This window comes from Ictalurus furcatus, chromosome 22 (genome assembly GCF_023375685.1).
Source record: "Ictalurus furcatus strain D&B chromosome 22, Billie_1.0, whole genome shotgun sequence".
Taxonomy (NCBI): Eukaryota; Metazoa; Chordata; class Actinopteri; order Siluriformes; family Ictaluridae; genus Ictalurus; species Ictalurus furcatus.
Window position 1 is genome coordinate 11,618,331 of NC_071276.1, and position 15,036 is coordinate 11,633,366.

Consider the following 15,036-nt stretch of genomic DNA (forward strand, 5'->3'; position numbering starts at 1 on the left):
TTCTTACTTTATTACCTGCCCAGCAGAGTTTTTAGACTGATGGTAATCTTAGTCCGTGACCTAGTGAAGCAGTATCAGGATGTATTTATTGATAAAAACGTTAGAGCACTTCTGTACGTCACTCCGGATAAGGGCATCTGCCAAATGCCGAATGTAAATGTAAACAGGGACAATTTCATTTTAATTCAATTACATTTTATTTGTATACCACTTTTAACAATGGACAATGTCACAAAGCAGCTTTACAGAAATCCAGATATAAATTTTTATTTAAATTTATCCCACATTTTAATTCCAAGACTTAAAAATGAAAGTGTACTGTGACCATGAAAGTGTATTGTGAGTGCCTCCATGCTTGCATGTGTGTGTATGTTTGGACCCAACAATCCTAGGGCATAGTAAAGCAGTCACCAAGCTTTGATTTTACAGATTCATTCTCATGTTTTATAAGCAGGGCATAAATCCACAATATGGTCTTCTGTGGTTACAGTATTAAAATGTACTTAACTCCACCCTTTTCAGTGATTATACCCCAAACTTCGCATATCTCCTTTTTCAGACTTTTTTCCCATAGATGCAAGACTTCATGTTTTGTTTAATTCCATGCAGGCATTCATGTGATACAGCTGTTTGCGTAAACCAGCTCCATCCCACTTGCATTGATTAGCAACTGTGTTTTTAAGTGATTAGGTAAACTTCAAAGAGCCACTTACAAATAGGCACACAGTTGCAAAATACCAATTTCAGATGGATGAAACTTACTGTATGGTTCCAGAGAAACAGTTAACTGACTGTAGCTCCACCCCTATACGTGTCCATGCCCCAAATTTTGCAGATGATCTCAGAATCTTGTCCTGTACGTGACGTTCAAATTTAGTGCAAATGGAGACAAGCATTCATGAGTTAAAGTTGTGTGAGTAAATTATGAACCACCTCATTAAAACAGATTGACAGTTGGTGGCCATATTGTTTAGAAATGTCAATATGTCTTTGATAATTATTTAGTTCCACACTCTGCTAAGTAGTTTGACATGACATTTGTGAAGACCAAAAAATAATCCTAGGATGAGTTTGCAAAAGTTTGTTTTGCATATTATGCAAATTAAAAAAAAATCTAAATCTAAATACCATTCTAAAATAGTTCTTAAGACTTTTTCATTTGGGAGAACCCAAATAATCAGTGTAAAAAAGACTAAAAAAGTAGAGAAAACAATTCTGTGCTTTAGAGTCACCATTAGGCGGAAAATTGATTTGGCGCACGCATATCAGCAACTGAAACTGGATGCTGACTAAATACGCATAGGGGACTGTATAGGTACCATCTTAGCTATGGAGTTGCTAGTACTCCCTCAATTTTCCAAGCAGTCATGGATCAAATTCTTGCTTATGACCTTCTACCAGATGAGTTGGAGGGGTTTTCACACCTGTGGGTGAAAGTGTGTCAATGCCGACACTTACGTCCGAAACTTCAGTGGAAACTGAGACTGAAACTGAAATTGAAAAAAAAAAATCAAGAGGGTGAGGATTCTCCAGAGGAACCAGAGAGAAGATACGCACAAAGAATTCATACAGCTCCAAAAAGACTGGATTTATAGTCTATCGTGTAGCTAAGGGATTGTAAGAAGAAATAAATAAATAAATAAAAAGTTATGTTACAGGTATCATTTAAGTGCAAGTAGGGTTCAGAGTTAAATAAGGGTTTCCATCTAAAGGGTGATGAGTTGTAATATATGTTGTTTATTTGTTAGCATGCAAAGACACAGTTTCTATTGGTTGTCCTGTATGTCAGTCACGCCCACTTTCGGGGCTAGTTTGAAAGCTTGTGTGTGTGTTAAGTGGAGTTGAGAACGCACAGTAAAAGAAGTCAGTTGAACTCAATTGGTCTCCTGTCTCTATTTCCCTGCATTAAAATAACATTTATGCAAATATATTACAGCTACAAACCCTTAGAATCCTTATTTGGTAATTCATTGTTTTCCTTTTATTTTGTATTTGTGCTGTAACAACGTCACAATACAGGTCAAGCTACTAATTGTCAAGTTATGCTGAAATCGGTGCAGGACTCATCATCCCCAGCACCAGTCACATGTCTCAATCAGCCTCACCTGTGTCTTGTTTTCACCCTGATTATCACCAGTATATAAGTTCCTTTATTTTGGTACCTTTTAGACAAGCTTTTGTTGTTGTTTCTGCTGTTGTAGGCCTGCATTATTAAGTATATCATAGTCTCGCTCATGCCTGTGGATCTGTGAACCTCTCTCAGAACTGTTTTGAAACAAGCAGCAGAGCACATTAAACATTGTTGAGCCTGAAAAAAATGGAATGTGTGGCTGGTTAGATTTAAGAAAAGATATTATGTGTGGTTTATAGCGTAGCTTTAACATGAAGGGTTTAGTACACCAACGTTTTTTTTTTCACTGTAGAAAGTCCCTCAAGGTAACATTGAATGAATTCCATCTTCTCCTTTCTTGCCAATCGAAGCTTTTGTTCTTCTCTTAGGTGAAAAAGTTTACAAACTTGTTTAAAGAGAACACAAAAGTCCACATACTGGAAAAAAAAAAACTCATTGAATTTACTTAATTCAAATTTGTACATCAGTTCCACATGATTGAGTTATGTTAACATAATTTGTTTTTGTACATCAAACATGATTTGATCATATATTTTGAATGCCCTGAATAAAATTAAATTTTGAAACATTTTATGTATTATTTAGAACATTTGGCAACATTTATTAAATGTGTTGTTACAGAAAGAGCATATTCACAACGTGTTTTACACATCCTGACTATCATAGATAACGTGCTACATTTATTTCATTACATTTACTTGAGTGACTTTTTGAAAAAAATTATTGAGACCATCAAATTTGCGATGAGAGGCCAAAAATCCTAGGATTACTTTGCAAAAGTAGGTTTTGCATATTATGGAAATTAGCAAAAACTCATGGTTCATGAGATATGGACCAAATATTTATGTCTCTATGACTTATGGTGTGGTCTGCATGATTCATTTTAAGGCAGACAAACAACAAGAAGAAAGAAAATCCTAACAATTACAGAAGGGTTCCTTTAGTAGTAGGCAGTAAATGGTTGCATATTAGCTGCATTTAGAAATTATGCAGAATCATTAAGGTTTTGTTTTGTTCTTTTGTAATGGAAAGACCAGTTGTTGATCCTTTTCATGTTATCTAAACAAAGATAAAGAAGGAAAGATAAAAAATTTAAACATCCAGTCAAATCCATACCAATTAATGTGTGCTATACTTTGTCTGCATACAGTAGACTCCATATATATGTATGTATGTCTAATGATCCAATAAAAATTTTTATTAAATAAAATAAAAGACTATGGTGACCACACTCTAACTTTTCTCTAGCTTAACCTGTATAACCTGTATACTTCAATCAAGTATAATTCTGAGTTTAAAAAATTAAGTTTGGCCACCGTAGAGGGAAGGGTCACTGTGAAACAATACAAAGTTCTTTTTAAGATGTCTCTTCTTCCAGGATGACTTCGCACCCATCCACAGGGCTCACTGAATGGTTCGATGATGAAAATGATATAAATCATATGCTTCGGCCTTCAAAGTCAACAGATCTCGACCCAACTGAACATGTAGCACATTTTTGAGCGACATGTCAGATAGACCTCTCTACTTCCATTATCAAAACACTAATTGAGGTAAAATCCTTTGGAAGAATAGTGTTCATCCCTCCTGTCCAGTTTTAGAGACTTGTAGAATATATGCCAATGTGCATTAAAGATGTTCTGGTCACTTACTAAGACATCACATTATGTAGCTTTTTAATTGGTTACCTGTCTGTAGTTGCAATCATATTTTCATATACATATTGCCTATTGTACTAATACTATTTTACTATTGCATTGTTTTACAATGGATTCATTACTAAATAATTTACCTGTATTTTAGTATGACTTTCTAAAGCCTCTTTTCTAAATAATACTACATTTTACTAATTCTATTTTACTTCCAGTAATAAACAAACTGGCAAAAATGTCATCAGTTTGAGACTCATTTGATTGGCTTGGAGAACTGTGTAGTACTCAGGCTCCCTCTCCTCTACTTAAGGCTGTACGAAAAGCAATAAGGAGAGAAGACCAGTCACAGGATAATACAAGGTGAGCTACTAACAGCACAGTGTTTGGATTTTTGTCTCATTTCTTGAGCATGCATATACATAGGGTCAACACTTTTGTCCAGCAAATCTTATTCAATCTTAGTTGAAGTGTTAATCAGTAGTTTTGCCATGCATGATTAAAATTTGCACAAAAAAAAAAAAAACACAAAAAAATTGTTGGCCAAGAGAGTGCCAAAACAAAACCTAGATCCAATATTCTGACAGCAGCATTAGACAAAGTGACTACTCACTTTCATGCATAATTTTATCAGGAGATGCCTGGTACAACAGCAGAACCTTTGCTGATTTAAGGGATAACTGTGAATGTATTCAAGTCCGAGTCCATCTTGGGTATCAGGTTTGCTGATGGTGACAGAATCTAATGTAGTCACATTTGGTCCATTAAAAATAATCAGTTTTAAGACTCATGCAAATTGCTTTAAATCAGTTTGCATAAAGTTGGTGAATTACATGCTTTCATATGTGTTTCTCTATGTCTTCCAAAGGGACTTTGGAATGGACTGCATTCTCCTCATCTTTCTACTCCGAACTCTTGCAGTAGTTGCTCCCTTTCCTGTTTCATAATCCCAAGAGGCTTTGCTGCTGCAAGATTTGTTGACTGGGCATATTTCATAGAAGCCCTTACCTTCTGGTTTTAGCCTAACCCTAGGAAAGTGGACAGAAAACAAACCGCCACAAGGTTCCTTCTGGGGCTTATGGTCTGGGCCTTGCAGCCATTAATCCAAAGATTAACTGCATTTCAGTCCACAGTTCATCTTCTGTGGTGTTTAAATTTATGGTTTGTCAGTGGCATCAAGTATCTCAGTTTTGTGCCTTATTCCATGTGGAGGTCTAGTGGGGAAACTTGCCCCTAGTGAATCAGTCCATTTTTACAGCCCTTGTTTGGACAGCTGACAAAGCAATTTTGCTAACATAAGATGAGATATAGAGCTAGGCCTCTACAAACCTTATTTGACAGAACTAATAATTCTTCATTCTTGGACTTAAATCAACCTTCTATTTTCGGTCAAGCTACTGAGGCATACATGGTCCACAGGAGCATTCTGGACAAAATGTATTGTAATAATGGCGAAGAGTGAAAAACACAACTGAATTAAGAGGTACTACTGATGTCACACTTATTTTTATACTCATTTAGGTACCTGACTTGCTTGATTATTTATTGGTTGACATTTTTACTAAAAACTGTATGACTTTTATTATGGAATCATGTATGCATGTACTGATATAGCCTGATTTTTTATTTATTTATTTTTTTTATCTAAAATTTTTAAAAATAATAATTAATTGGACAATAAGACATTATTTGAGAACTGAGATAATTTAATTATGTCTATGCCACTTACACTTTATTGCCCAAAGTATGTGGACACCTGAACAATTACACTCATTTGTGCATTTTGAACATCACATTACAGATTTATTCTCCCTTTTGCTTTCATAATAGCCTCCACTGTTCTGAATAGGCTTTCCACATGATCGTGGAACATGACTGTGGGGATTTGTGTTCATTCAGCCACAAGAGCACTGATGTTGGGCAAGGAGGCCTGGGGTGCAGTCAGCATTCTTATTCATCCCAATGGTGTTCAGTGGGGTTGAGATCAGGGCTCTGTGCTGGCCACTCAAGGTCTTCCACACCAGCCTTGGCAAACCATGTCTTCATGGACCTTGGTTTGTGCACAGGGGCACTGTCATACTGGAACATGTTTGGGCCCCTTAGTTCTAGTAAAGTGGAATTCTTAATGGTACAGCATACAAAGGCATTCTATACTTCTATACTCTATACGTGCTTCAAACTTTGCATCCACATAGTATAATAAAGTGTAAACAAAATTATTTAAATAATAAAGTAAAACAAAGTTTGGATATAGAAATCTAATTAAGAAATCTAAGCCATTTGTTCTCTGGTAAAGTGTATAGTGATGGAGTAGGTATAATGACTTTATCAACTTCAAGCAATTATATTTAGCATAGTATTTAAGTACTGTAAGTATACTGGCTCAGGATTCGTGTGCTTGTTGTAGGCTAAATTAATCACTCCATCTTCTGGTCAAAATGTATTACTACGTTTTGCATCATAATATCACCTGTTATTTTCTATAATTATAGTGTGTATATATGGTATAATAATATATATTATATTATAGAATAATTTATATAACTATTTTTGGTTCATACCACATCAGTGTTATGACACAAGAAGACCACACTTGGATGGAATAAATTTTGTCTCTTTGGTGACACAATGCAAGTACAAAAAAGTAACTTTCCTAGCCAATCTTTTTTTTTTTTTTTTTTTTTTCCCACACACAACCCCGACATTCACATTGTACAATAAACATGTTATACTTTATATATATATATATATATATAAAATAAAAAAAATAAAAAATTAAAAAAAAAAGATATGTGCACTTTTGGATAAAAAAACAACTGACAAACAACAAAAATGCATTAAAAAAAAAAAAACAATGCTTGGGATGAACAAATGGATAACAATTATTGTTGAGATATGTTGAGACATTCCATGTAGAAAAGTTTGACTGGTAGATTCTGGTCTTTTTTGGCCTATTGAAACACCCCAAATGTCATATTACTTTCTAATCTCTGTGTTTAAATAGAAAATATCCTTAACAATCACAAGTGTCACCACATGGCTTTGCTGGGCTCTAAAATAATGCATTTGTGCATGCAGGTCATATTACATCTCCAGTGTGTTGTATATTAGATACAACCACAAGAAGATTAGGAGCAGCTTGGAAAATAAATGACCTGCATGCTGTTAAAAAGCATGTGGTTCAAGTCTTGTTGAGCAATTCACAAAGTACATTCTCTTAAAAGTAGTTTGACATTTCACCAAAGACAACATGAAAGCTGAAGTTATGGATGAAAATTGAGGAACTGGAGAATTTAGGGGTTAAATGAGATGTATCTGCTGTAGATCCAGAAAGACAAAATAGCTTACCTAATATGATTTGAGCCTGATTTTTTTTCTTGCTATTTGATCTAGGCACTTAATTGTTCTTTGTGTGAGGTTATTATAGCAAATTCCTTTTGGATCAGTTATCAAAGCTCACTCCACCTTTTCCTGTAGTCTGTGTACTATTATGTACAGAATACTGAGCACTTATTGGATTGTCTTTGATTGTATTCCTTGTTTAGTCTTTTGGATGTGTCTCAACTCCCATATGTTGTGATTTTTTTAGCTCTTGTTCTTCTTTCAGAAGAAAATTCTTTCAGAATTTGTGGAATCCCAGGTTGAAATAACTTTGACATACAGCACCCATATGAAAACATCCAGTAAAAAAAATATGTGCTGGAATATTTTCTGGCTCACAGTCCTTTACATGCTGACTTTCTACCATCTCCTGGAGTTTGTAGTGTTGCAAAGTTACATTAGTATATACTGCGCAAAGAAGGCATTTTGTGATCTGAAGAAAAAGACAAACACAGATTCACTAACATATACATTGACTAGCAAGGATCAGTCAGTCATCCAGCAGAAACAGCAACAGTCCTTTTTTTAGTGGCCAACTGAAAATACTTGAGAAAATCTTCCATTAGTCCTAAAATACTGAAAAGGCACTGTGTTGATTCAAAAATCTAGAACTCAAGATGCTTATCTTTTTCCGTGTTTTGTCCATTTCCTATTTCCACACATGTATCTAGGTTTAAGTCAGATGTCCTGTGAGTGTTGTTAAAAAAAGAAATCACAGTCATTGAGACTATATCATAGTAGCCTATTATTTGGTTCTGTTGTCCTTGAAGGCATGGTGATGGTGTTTCTGGGGGGAACTGGCAGGCTCCTCTGCAGACCTTTTCCGATGACTGCCATAAATTCTGATGTGTTGATACCGCCGGCTGTATCTTCTCTGGAAGTTGGAGGCTGGAAAATAAAATAAACATTTTAGTTCACGCTTCTATTAAAAAACAGGTTCATAAGATCACTTTTGGCATCGCTGTGTTGAATGCTAAACTGAATCTTTTTTCCATAATTCAATTGTGTTTTTTCCAACTATTATTAATCAGTTGCCTTATAATGTTTAGCCGAAAATGTGATTTCCAGGAAAACATCATTCAAAAATTAAAATGATAATAATGCTAGAAATAAAATAAGGTTATTGTGATTATTCACAATAGATCATGCTAACTAGCCCCCTCTGGGGTCCATTCAAAACAGCGCATTTTAGCTTGCAAGTATGGCAACAGAATAGCCTTCTCCCTATTATCTGGAGACTGCAAGCTCGAATCCTGAAAATGTCACAGCTATCCAAGGGAGCAAAATTGGCTGTGTTCTCTGGGTGAGAGGGATGACATAATTTCTCACCCCTGTCAATCAGAGTGACACTATCCAATCATGAGTGTGTATAAGCTCATGAATGTGGAAGAGGGTGTGTGTTACACTGCATGAGCAGCAGCTTGAAAAGATGCAGTTTCCTGGCTTCACATCTCTCAGTGAGCATATTAGCCTTTAACCTCCCTGGTTGGTGACTGTCATTTCGGAGCTCTGTCATGTGATAGGGAAGATGTTGCTATTGGGTGGGAATTGGCAGGTGGCAGGAGAAAAAATAGGAATACTCCAAAAAGCCAGAACTTTATTTTATTGTCTATATATATATATATATATATATATAATATATTTGAAATATTTTTAATTTCCTTCAGTCTTCAAATGGTATCATCTTCAGTATGTTGTACTTTCTATAATTCTTCTTCTTTTAGGTTCGAAGAGCATTTTAAGAACAATTTTGTTCCTTTTTTAAAGGCTCAACACACATGAAGACTTACGATTCATGCAAGAAATTTTAGGCAGGTCCCAGGAGCCATCTCCTTTGCAGCGAATGGTGGGAGGGTGCCTCTGGATGAAGCCGTCCATACACTGGTATCTCACTAGCGAGTTGATTTCATAGCGAGGCCGCATCTGCCCGAAGGTACGAGCGTTTGGCACCACAGGTGGCTGACTGCACGACACTATTATCAGGAAACACATGAGGGAGAGAAACACCATTAACAATGTTGCTATCAAATTTATCTTAGCTTGTAAGAGACTATCCATCCATCCATCCATTTTCCATACTGCTTAACCTACACAGGGTCGTGAGGGAACTTGGAGCCAATCACAGGGTTGGGAGAGGTACTACAGGTACTACATATTACTTCATAAAAAATGTCATCAGTAATGTAATACAAGTATCACAATATGAAAGTAATATAATCTGATTTTTTGTATTATTTCAAGGTCACATGTAAATAAAATCATGAGAAAAGCAATATGATCTAAAATACTTTTATTTAGATGAGCTTATTCTAGAGCTTCAAAACATGTTCAATGTTTGGATTTGTTTTAATAAAATAAATAAATTTGTTGCTTGTGTGAGTCACAATTGGTAAGAAAGAACCAGACGTATAATCAAGCAGCTGTTTATACTGTCAAAAGATAGATTTATTTGGTTTTAAATGAAAAAAAATGTAATCCTGATAGTATTCCCTTTTTTTTGGGGGAGGGGGGCACCCTGGATGGGGTGCCAACTCATTGCAGGGCGCAATTGGACACAAATTCACACACTATGGACAATCTGGAAATCAGCCTACAATGCATGTATTTGAACTGGGGGAGGAAAGCGGAGTACCCAGAGAAAACCCCCAAAGGGGTGAACTAGCTGCTAGAAGTGGTACTAGTGAGGCCAGCAGGGGGTGCTCACCCTGTGGTCTGTGTGGGGCCTAATGCATCAGTATAGTGACGGGGACACTGTACCGTTAAAAAAAAAAGCAAACCAAGATGATAAACCCAGGTCCTGACGCTCTGTGGTCATTAAAAATCCCAGGATGCTTATTGTAAAAGAGTAAGAGTATAACCCCGATGTCCTGGTGAAATTCCCCTATTGACCCTTGTCTATCATGTCCCCCTAATAATCCCTCATCTCTGAATTGGCTACATCACTCTCTCCTCTTCACTAATAGCTGCTGTGTGGTAGGCGTTCTGGTGCACTATGGCTGCCGTCGCATCATCCAGGTGGATGCTACACACTAGTGGTGGTTGAGGAGACCCCTCCATATACTATGTAAAGTGCTTTTAGGGTGTAGAAAAGCGTTATATACATAACTGTAACTCCAATAAAAATGAGTATATGAGACTCATATGAGTATATGAGTTTTTCTGTTGATTTCACTGTTTTTTAAATGGAAACATACAATATATAGTTGTGTACAAAAGTTATCACACCCCTTCATGTCTGGAATGTGAATCTGAATTTCTATATCATGATGGCAAAATCCTCACCTGTGCCTTTCTTGCAGGTAAAGGTGAGGTGGTAGTTACATGGGACATCGTTCCACTGGCCATCCTCATGCCAGATCATTACTACACAGTCCTCTCCAGAAGAGAAGAAACTATCTGGCTGATTGGGTCTCCAGTTCTCATATTGCTACAAGAGAAAGAAAAGAGTATGAGAATTGTGAATCCAAATATCATAATTGGTGTGAGTTCTTGCAGTTATTTACATTTATTTATTACATATATTGCCTAAATGGAATGCTGACACTGTGCTCTCATAAAAAAAAAAAGGCGGGGGGGATGAAGCAACTGATGTTTTGTTACTTACTATTATGCTTAGACAGCAACAATAAATGCCTCCCATTTCCCAATCCACATAGTGCTACTTGAGCGTGGTAAAGCAATGAAAATACATTTATCATATTAAAAAGCTTCACTTACGTCCCATCATCCCATATTAGTGAACAAGTCAAGTGTACTGTTCTGAAAACACCATGGAGAGTAAAATGATTATCATTATAGCAGTCAAGAACCGTTTCATTCTTGCATCATTTGAATTATGTAGTAATACACTTAGACCGCATGCTGGCTTATTCATCTCTCTTATGGTTCATTAGCTGACACAAGAGTATTAGCTGGAAGGTTATGAATGACTGATATCATAACCCTTGTGGGGCACAAACAATAGAGCTATAAACCTTGTGCTAGTACTACACAACAGAGACCACATGGTGGTGCTGTCTACCGCCACACTATAACAGAACACAGACGTGAACTTTGAAAACTAACAGAAGCAGTGTGCAATTGCAGACACTGGCCTAATTTTTATCAGCATAAAACAAACACAATTGGAATTTCAGGAAATATGCAGCATTTCAGACACAACCCTGGCAAATAGTAAAGCATGCAGGCAGTATAAATAAGCCTAATGCAAATTATAGGACACATGCAAAGGTTATTTAAGGTCCTGTACAGCACATAGACTATAACAGGGCCCACCAAACTACCATCTAATGTTAGTGAGATTGATTAAATTAATATGAAATTAGGGAACTAGAAACAGTTTAGTTTCCTATAAGACAATACATCTTGGCAAAGGGAACTATACACACTATGTAAAAGTACGCATCAGAGTCCACTTGGGGGTGCTGTGTACCTCCTCACTGCATAATGAATGCAGACTTTATGGGAAATGCCAAAAAGAGATATTGGTTTATTCAAGATCCAGAAGAGCTAATGTGGATTCTGAACTCATCACTGATCAGCTGTTCTCTGTGTTCTCCCACAACCAGGTGGCTACAGTTAACAGAAGATGAACTACACATGAAGCTACAAGATACAAGATGATGAGTAGGATCATGTGGTATTTCCTGGGACAGCGTTGGACCCAGTTTCCTTTCTCTCATATTCCCCTGAAATAGCTCACTGTCCAAGAATGGTGGGATTGACTATGGCTCTCTTAAGATTGGAATAATTCAAACCAGTGAGAGATGAGAGAGAGGCCTAAATGTACAACATAATCGTGCTTTTCAGAAAAGTGGATTGTATTCTGATTTTGTGTCCACCTCTTCCATGATAGCTATGCAAATATGCAATCTGTCTTATAGTTATGCACTGTCATGCATGTTTCTGGGGAAATATTTCAGATGGATTCTCAGTCAACAGGATCAGTCTTCATATATTCACACAAACTTCCATCCCATTTCATGCACTTGAAACTTCTCTGTCCACTTATCCAACAATAACAAACACTATGTAAGCACTATAACCCACTTTGGCTGAGCCAAACTTACTTCAGCTGAACCATATGGAATGAGCCACATCTGTGTGTGCACTACTCATGCCTGCCATCTTTCAGCAACATTCTGGAGTACAGCTAGCCCTTCAAAGCAGCATGGACCAATTTGCCATGCGTCCTGTTATTACCCTAGTCCAATTCTACAGGCTACCGACTACTTCCGGCAGACATTTAGTAATGCCACAGTCAAACCCTTAGGACATGCTTAATCACATCCTAATTCACACAAATAATCACATAGCCTATCCACTTCCCTTTCTCTTCTCATGTATATACAAGCACACTATACATGAGGACCACTCACAAACACATAATTGTACGCCAAATAACTGCATATAACCCCCATCACAACACACATTTACAGCACCCCTGGGCTATGTCCTTCACTTATCTAGTCCCAGGTGCTGCCCAAATGATGGCTGTTCCTCTCTATTTCCTGAGGAGAGTTGGTACCTGTCCACACCTGTCAGCTTACTCCTCCTGTTTCATTCACACGTTTATTTTAATCTCTCAGCTGGGAGGGAATGTTTCTACCGACAAGCATACCGCTTATCTCCTGCCCCCAAAGGCTTTCTCTCTTTTCCCCAGCTCCAGAATACATGCTGTATCTTTGAAGTGATTGTCCAGTCGGCATCAAATGACCCTAACCAGTAATTAGCGACTTGTCTGTCTGCTGTAAGAATACCACTGAAAGCAATGGGGGAGTTTCTTGCATCCACACTCCCCCACCCACCTCTATATGAACATACAGTGAAACAAATTAAAAGAAAACCACACAATTTAAATTCAAGTTATGAAATAACTTGATATCAGTTATCTACAGTTATCATGAGAACTAATTTTAGAACCAAATATCTATGATATCTAGAGGAAACCATCTAAATTCCCCAAGTACATTTATTTAGTTTATCAGGATTGTATTTAGACTTTATACTGTATGCCCTTTGACAAGAGGAATCCATAAATTACAGTTAACTCTCTTACCAAAATACGGCCATCTGTCCACCGGAAATCACTTTCAAACATCTTATCATTCAGTCCGATCCACTGGTAGTCATGGCCAAGGCCTGCCAGGAAAAAAAAGAGCACATGTTGGTAAATTCTTTTGCCATATTAGGCATGCGTGGTCAGTATTTATAAATAAGGGAAATTTTTATTAGCCTACACATCTCACTTCCTGTTTTTCAGGCCTGAGATACCCATTCCTCACATCTTCTGTTCAGTAATCAGCTTGTGCTCTTTCTTGACTGTGTAGTCAAATAATACCTTCTTAACTATATAGATGAAGATGTTTCCACTATTCCTACTGTCTGGGCATTTAAAGCCCTGATGTGCTAAGTATATGTGTATTTTTGCCACTTTGGATAAATCATATTTAAATTGGAAACTTTTTATTTTGGCATTTAAAATGTATACATATGAAATTGTATTGGTTGACTTGTATGCATATTCCGTATTAATTATTCGCTATTGACTATTCATAATCTTTCATATTTACTTAGTAGTATTACATGAGGGCAACAATGACAAAATTAACTTTAGAAAGTCTTAAAAGCAAATAAGAGCCTCCACACTTACGGTTGATAAACTGCTGTTCTTCATGGGACAGAATACTAGTAAGATGACCATCCAGAAGACGACATTCACGCTCTGCTACATCCCAGGTGCGTCTGTGAGGGAAATACCTGTAGCAATGGCCTTGAAACTTATGCCATCCATAACTGCATGTTTCTGTGTCTGCAAAGAGAAATATAAAAATATGCAACAGAAAGACTTGGTTTAGACAGTAAATTGCTATTAACTTAAATTTATTTAAAACCTATCAAGAGTGCTGAATGCAAGGATATAACTTTGAGTAAACTGGTACTATAAATCTGACTATGTTTCATGCACTAAAGTTTTTGTCCTTTATTGCTCTTCCTGAGGGTTTGTGATTTTATCTCCCTTTCATCCTTGTAGTACACTACACACCACTACACTAAATGAGATCTGTGAGAGCAAATTAAGTTCCTTAAATATATGATTCAACGCTGGAAAACAACATCTTAAACATTAAGTATAAATGCTCAAGAGGCCACTTTGCCTGCTATCTTCGTGTACAGCGTTTCTACAGAGACAGATGTTCAAAACATTGCTGCAAGTGAGTCATGAATATAAACTATGAACATGTCACTTTTTTTTTTCTTCTTTTTTTTTTTTTTTTACATTTGCAAATGAGCCATAGGCAATAAATCACTGTGGAGGTTTCTGGACCAGCTCAGGGCTGCACTGTTTCCTAACTTATTTGAAATGGCATGGATTTACCCTGGCAGAAACACTAATGATCAGTAGTTAATCACTGATATGGCATTTTAAGGAAAGATGCTGAAGGAGAACCCATGAATTTCTGCAGTTTTAATCTGGCAATGCTTGCAATAATATACATGAGAATTATTAAGAGTTTTTTTTTTTTTTTTTTAAGGCATATTGAAGTGTTGTCTAAAGCTGAATTCTAGTTTGATAAACTAATGATTTGCTATTACAAATGGCATTCTAAATGTTTGTGTTTGATGAGGATAATAATTTCTAGCGCTACTGATTCATCTCTCTTGGGCTAAACTCTGGTTCATTTCTGGATAGTAAGAAACATAAGAATCATGAGCAGCTGTATGTAAGCATTCAGACACCCAGAATGAATCACCCCTGTATAATTTCAGCAACCAGAGAGTGTTACATACATGGACAATTAATATAACATTGTCTGAAACAGGAGCTCCAAAGGTGATCGAAATGTATGTACTATTATTCTTCTCTAGCAGTTT

General features: G+C 36.6%; 1 protein-coding gene across 2 annotated transcripts in view; it reads right to left on the reverse strand.

The window, feature by feature from the left end:
- Positions 1-5,225: 5,225 nt before the first annotated feature.
- Positions 5,226-15,036, reverse strand: part of vcana (versican a) — a 35,278-nt gene continuing 25,467 nt past the window's right edge. Inside the window, exons 4-8 of one of the 2 annotated variants that reach the window (XM_053610204.1) lie at positions 13,814-13,972; positions 13,220-13,302; positions 10,444-10,588; positions 8,952-9,134; positions 5,226-8,049 (exon numbers count right to left, since the gene is read on the reverse strand). In XM_053610204.1, the coding sequence (XP_053466179.1) occupies positions 7,907-8,049; positions 8,952-9,134; positions 10,444-10,588; positions 13,220-13,302; positions 13,814-13,972 (713 nt within the window). In that variant the 3' untranslated portion in view covers positions 5,226-7,906. The remainder of the gene's footprint in view (positions 8,050-8,951; positions 9,135-10,443; positions 10,589-13,219; positions 13,303-13,813; positions 13,973-15,036) is intronic. The other variant, XM_053610205.1, reaches the window with a different exon arrangement.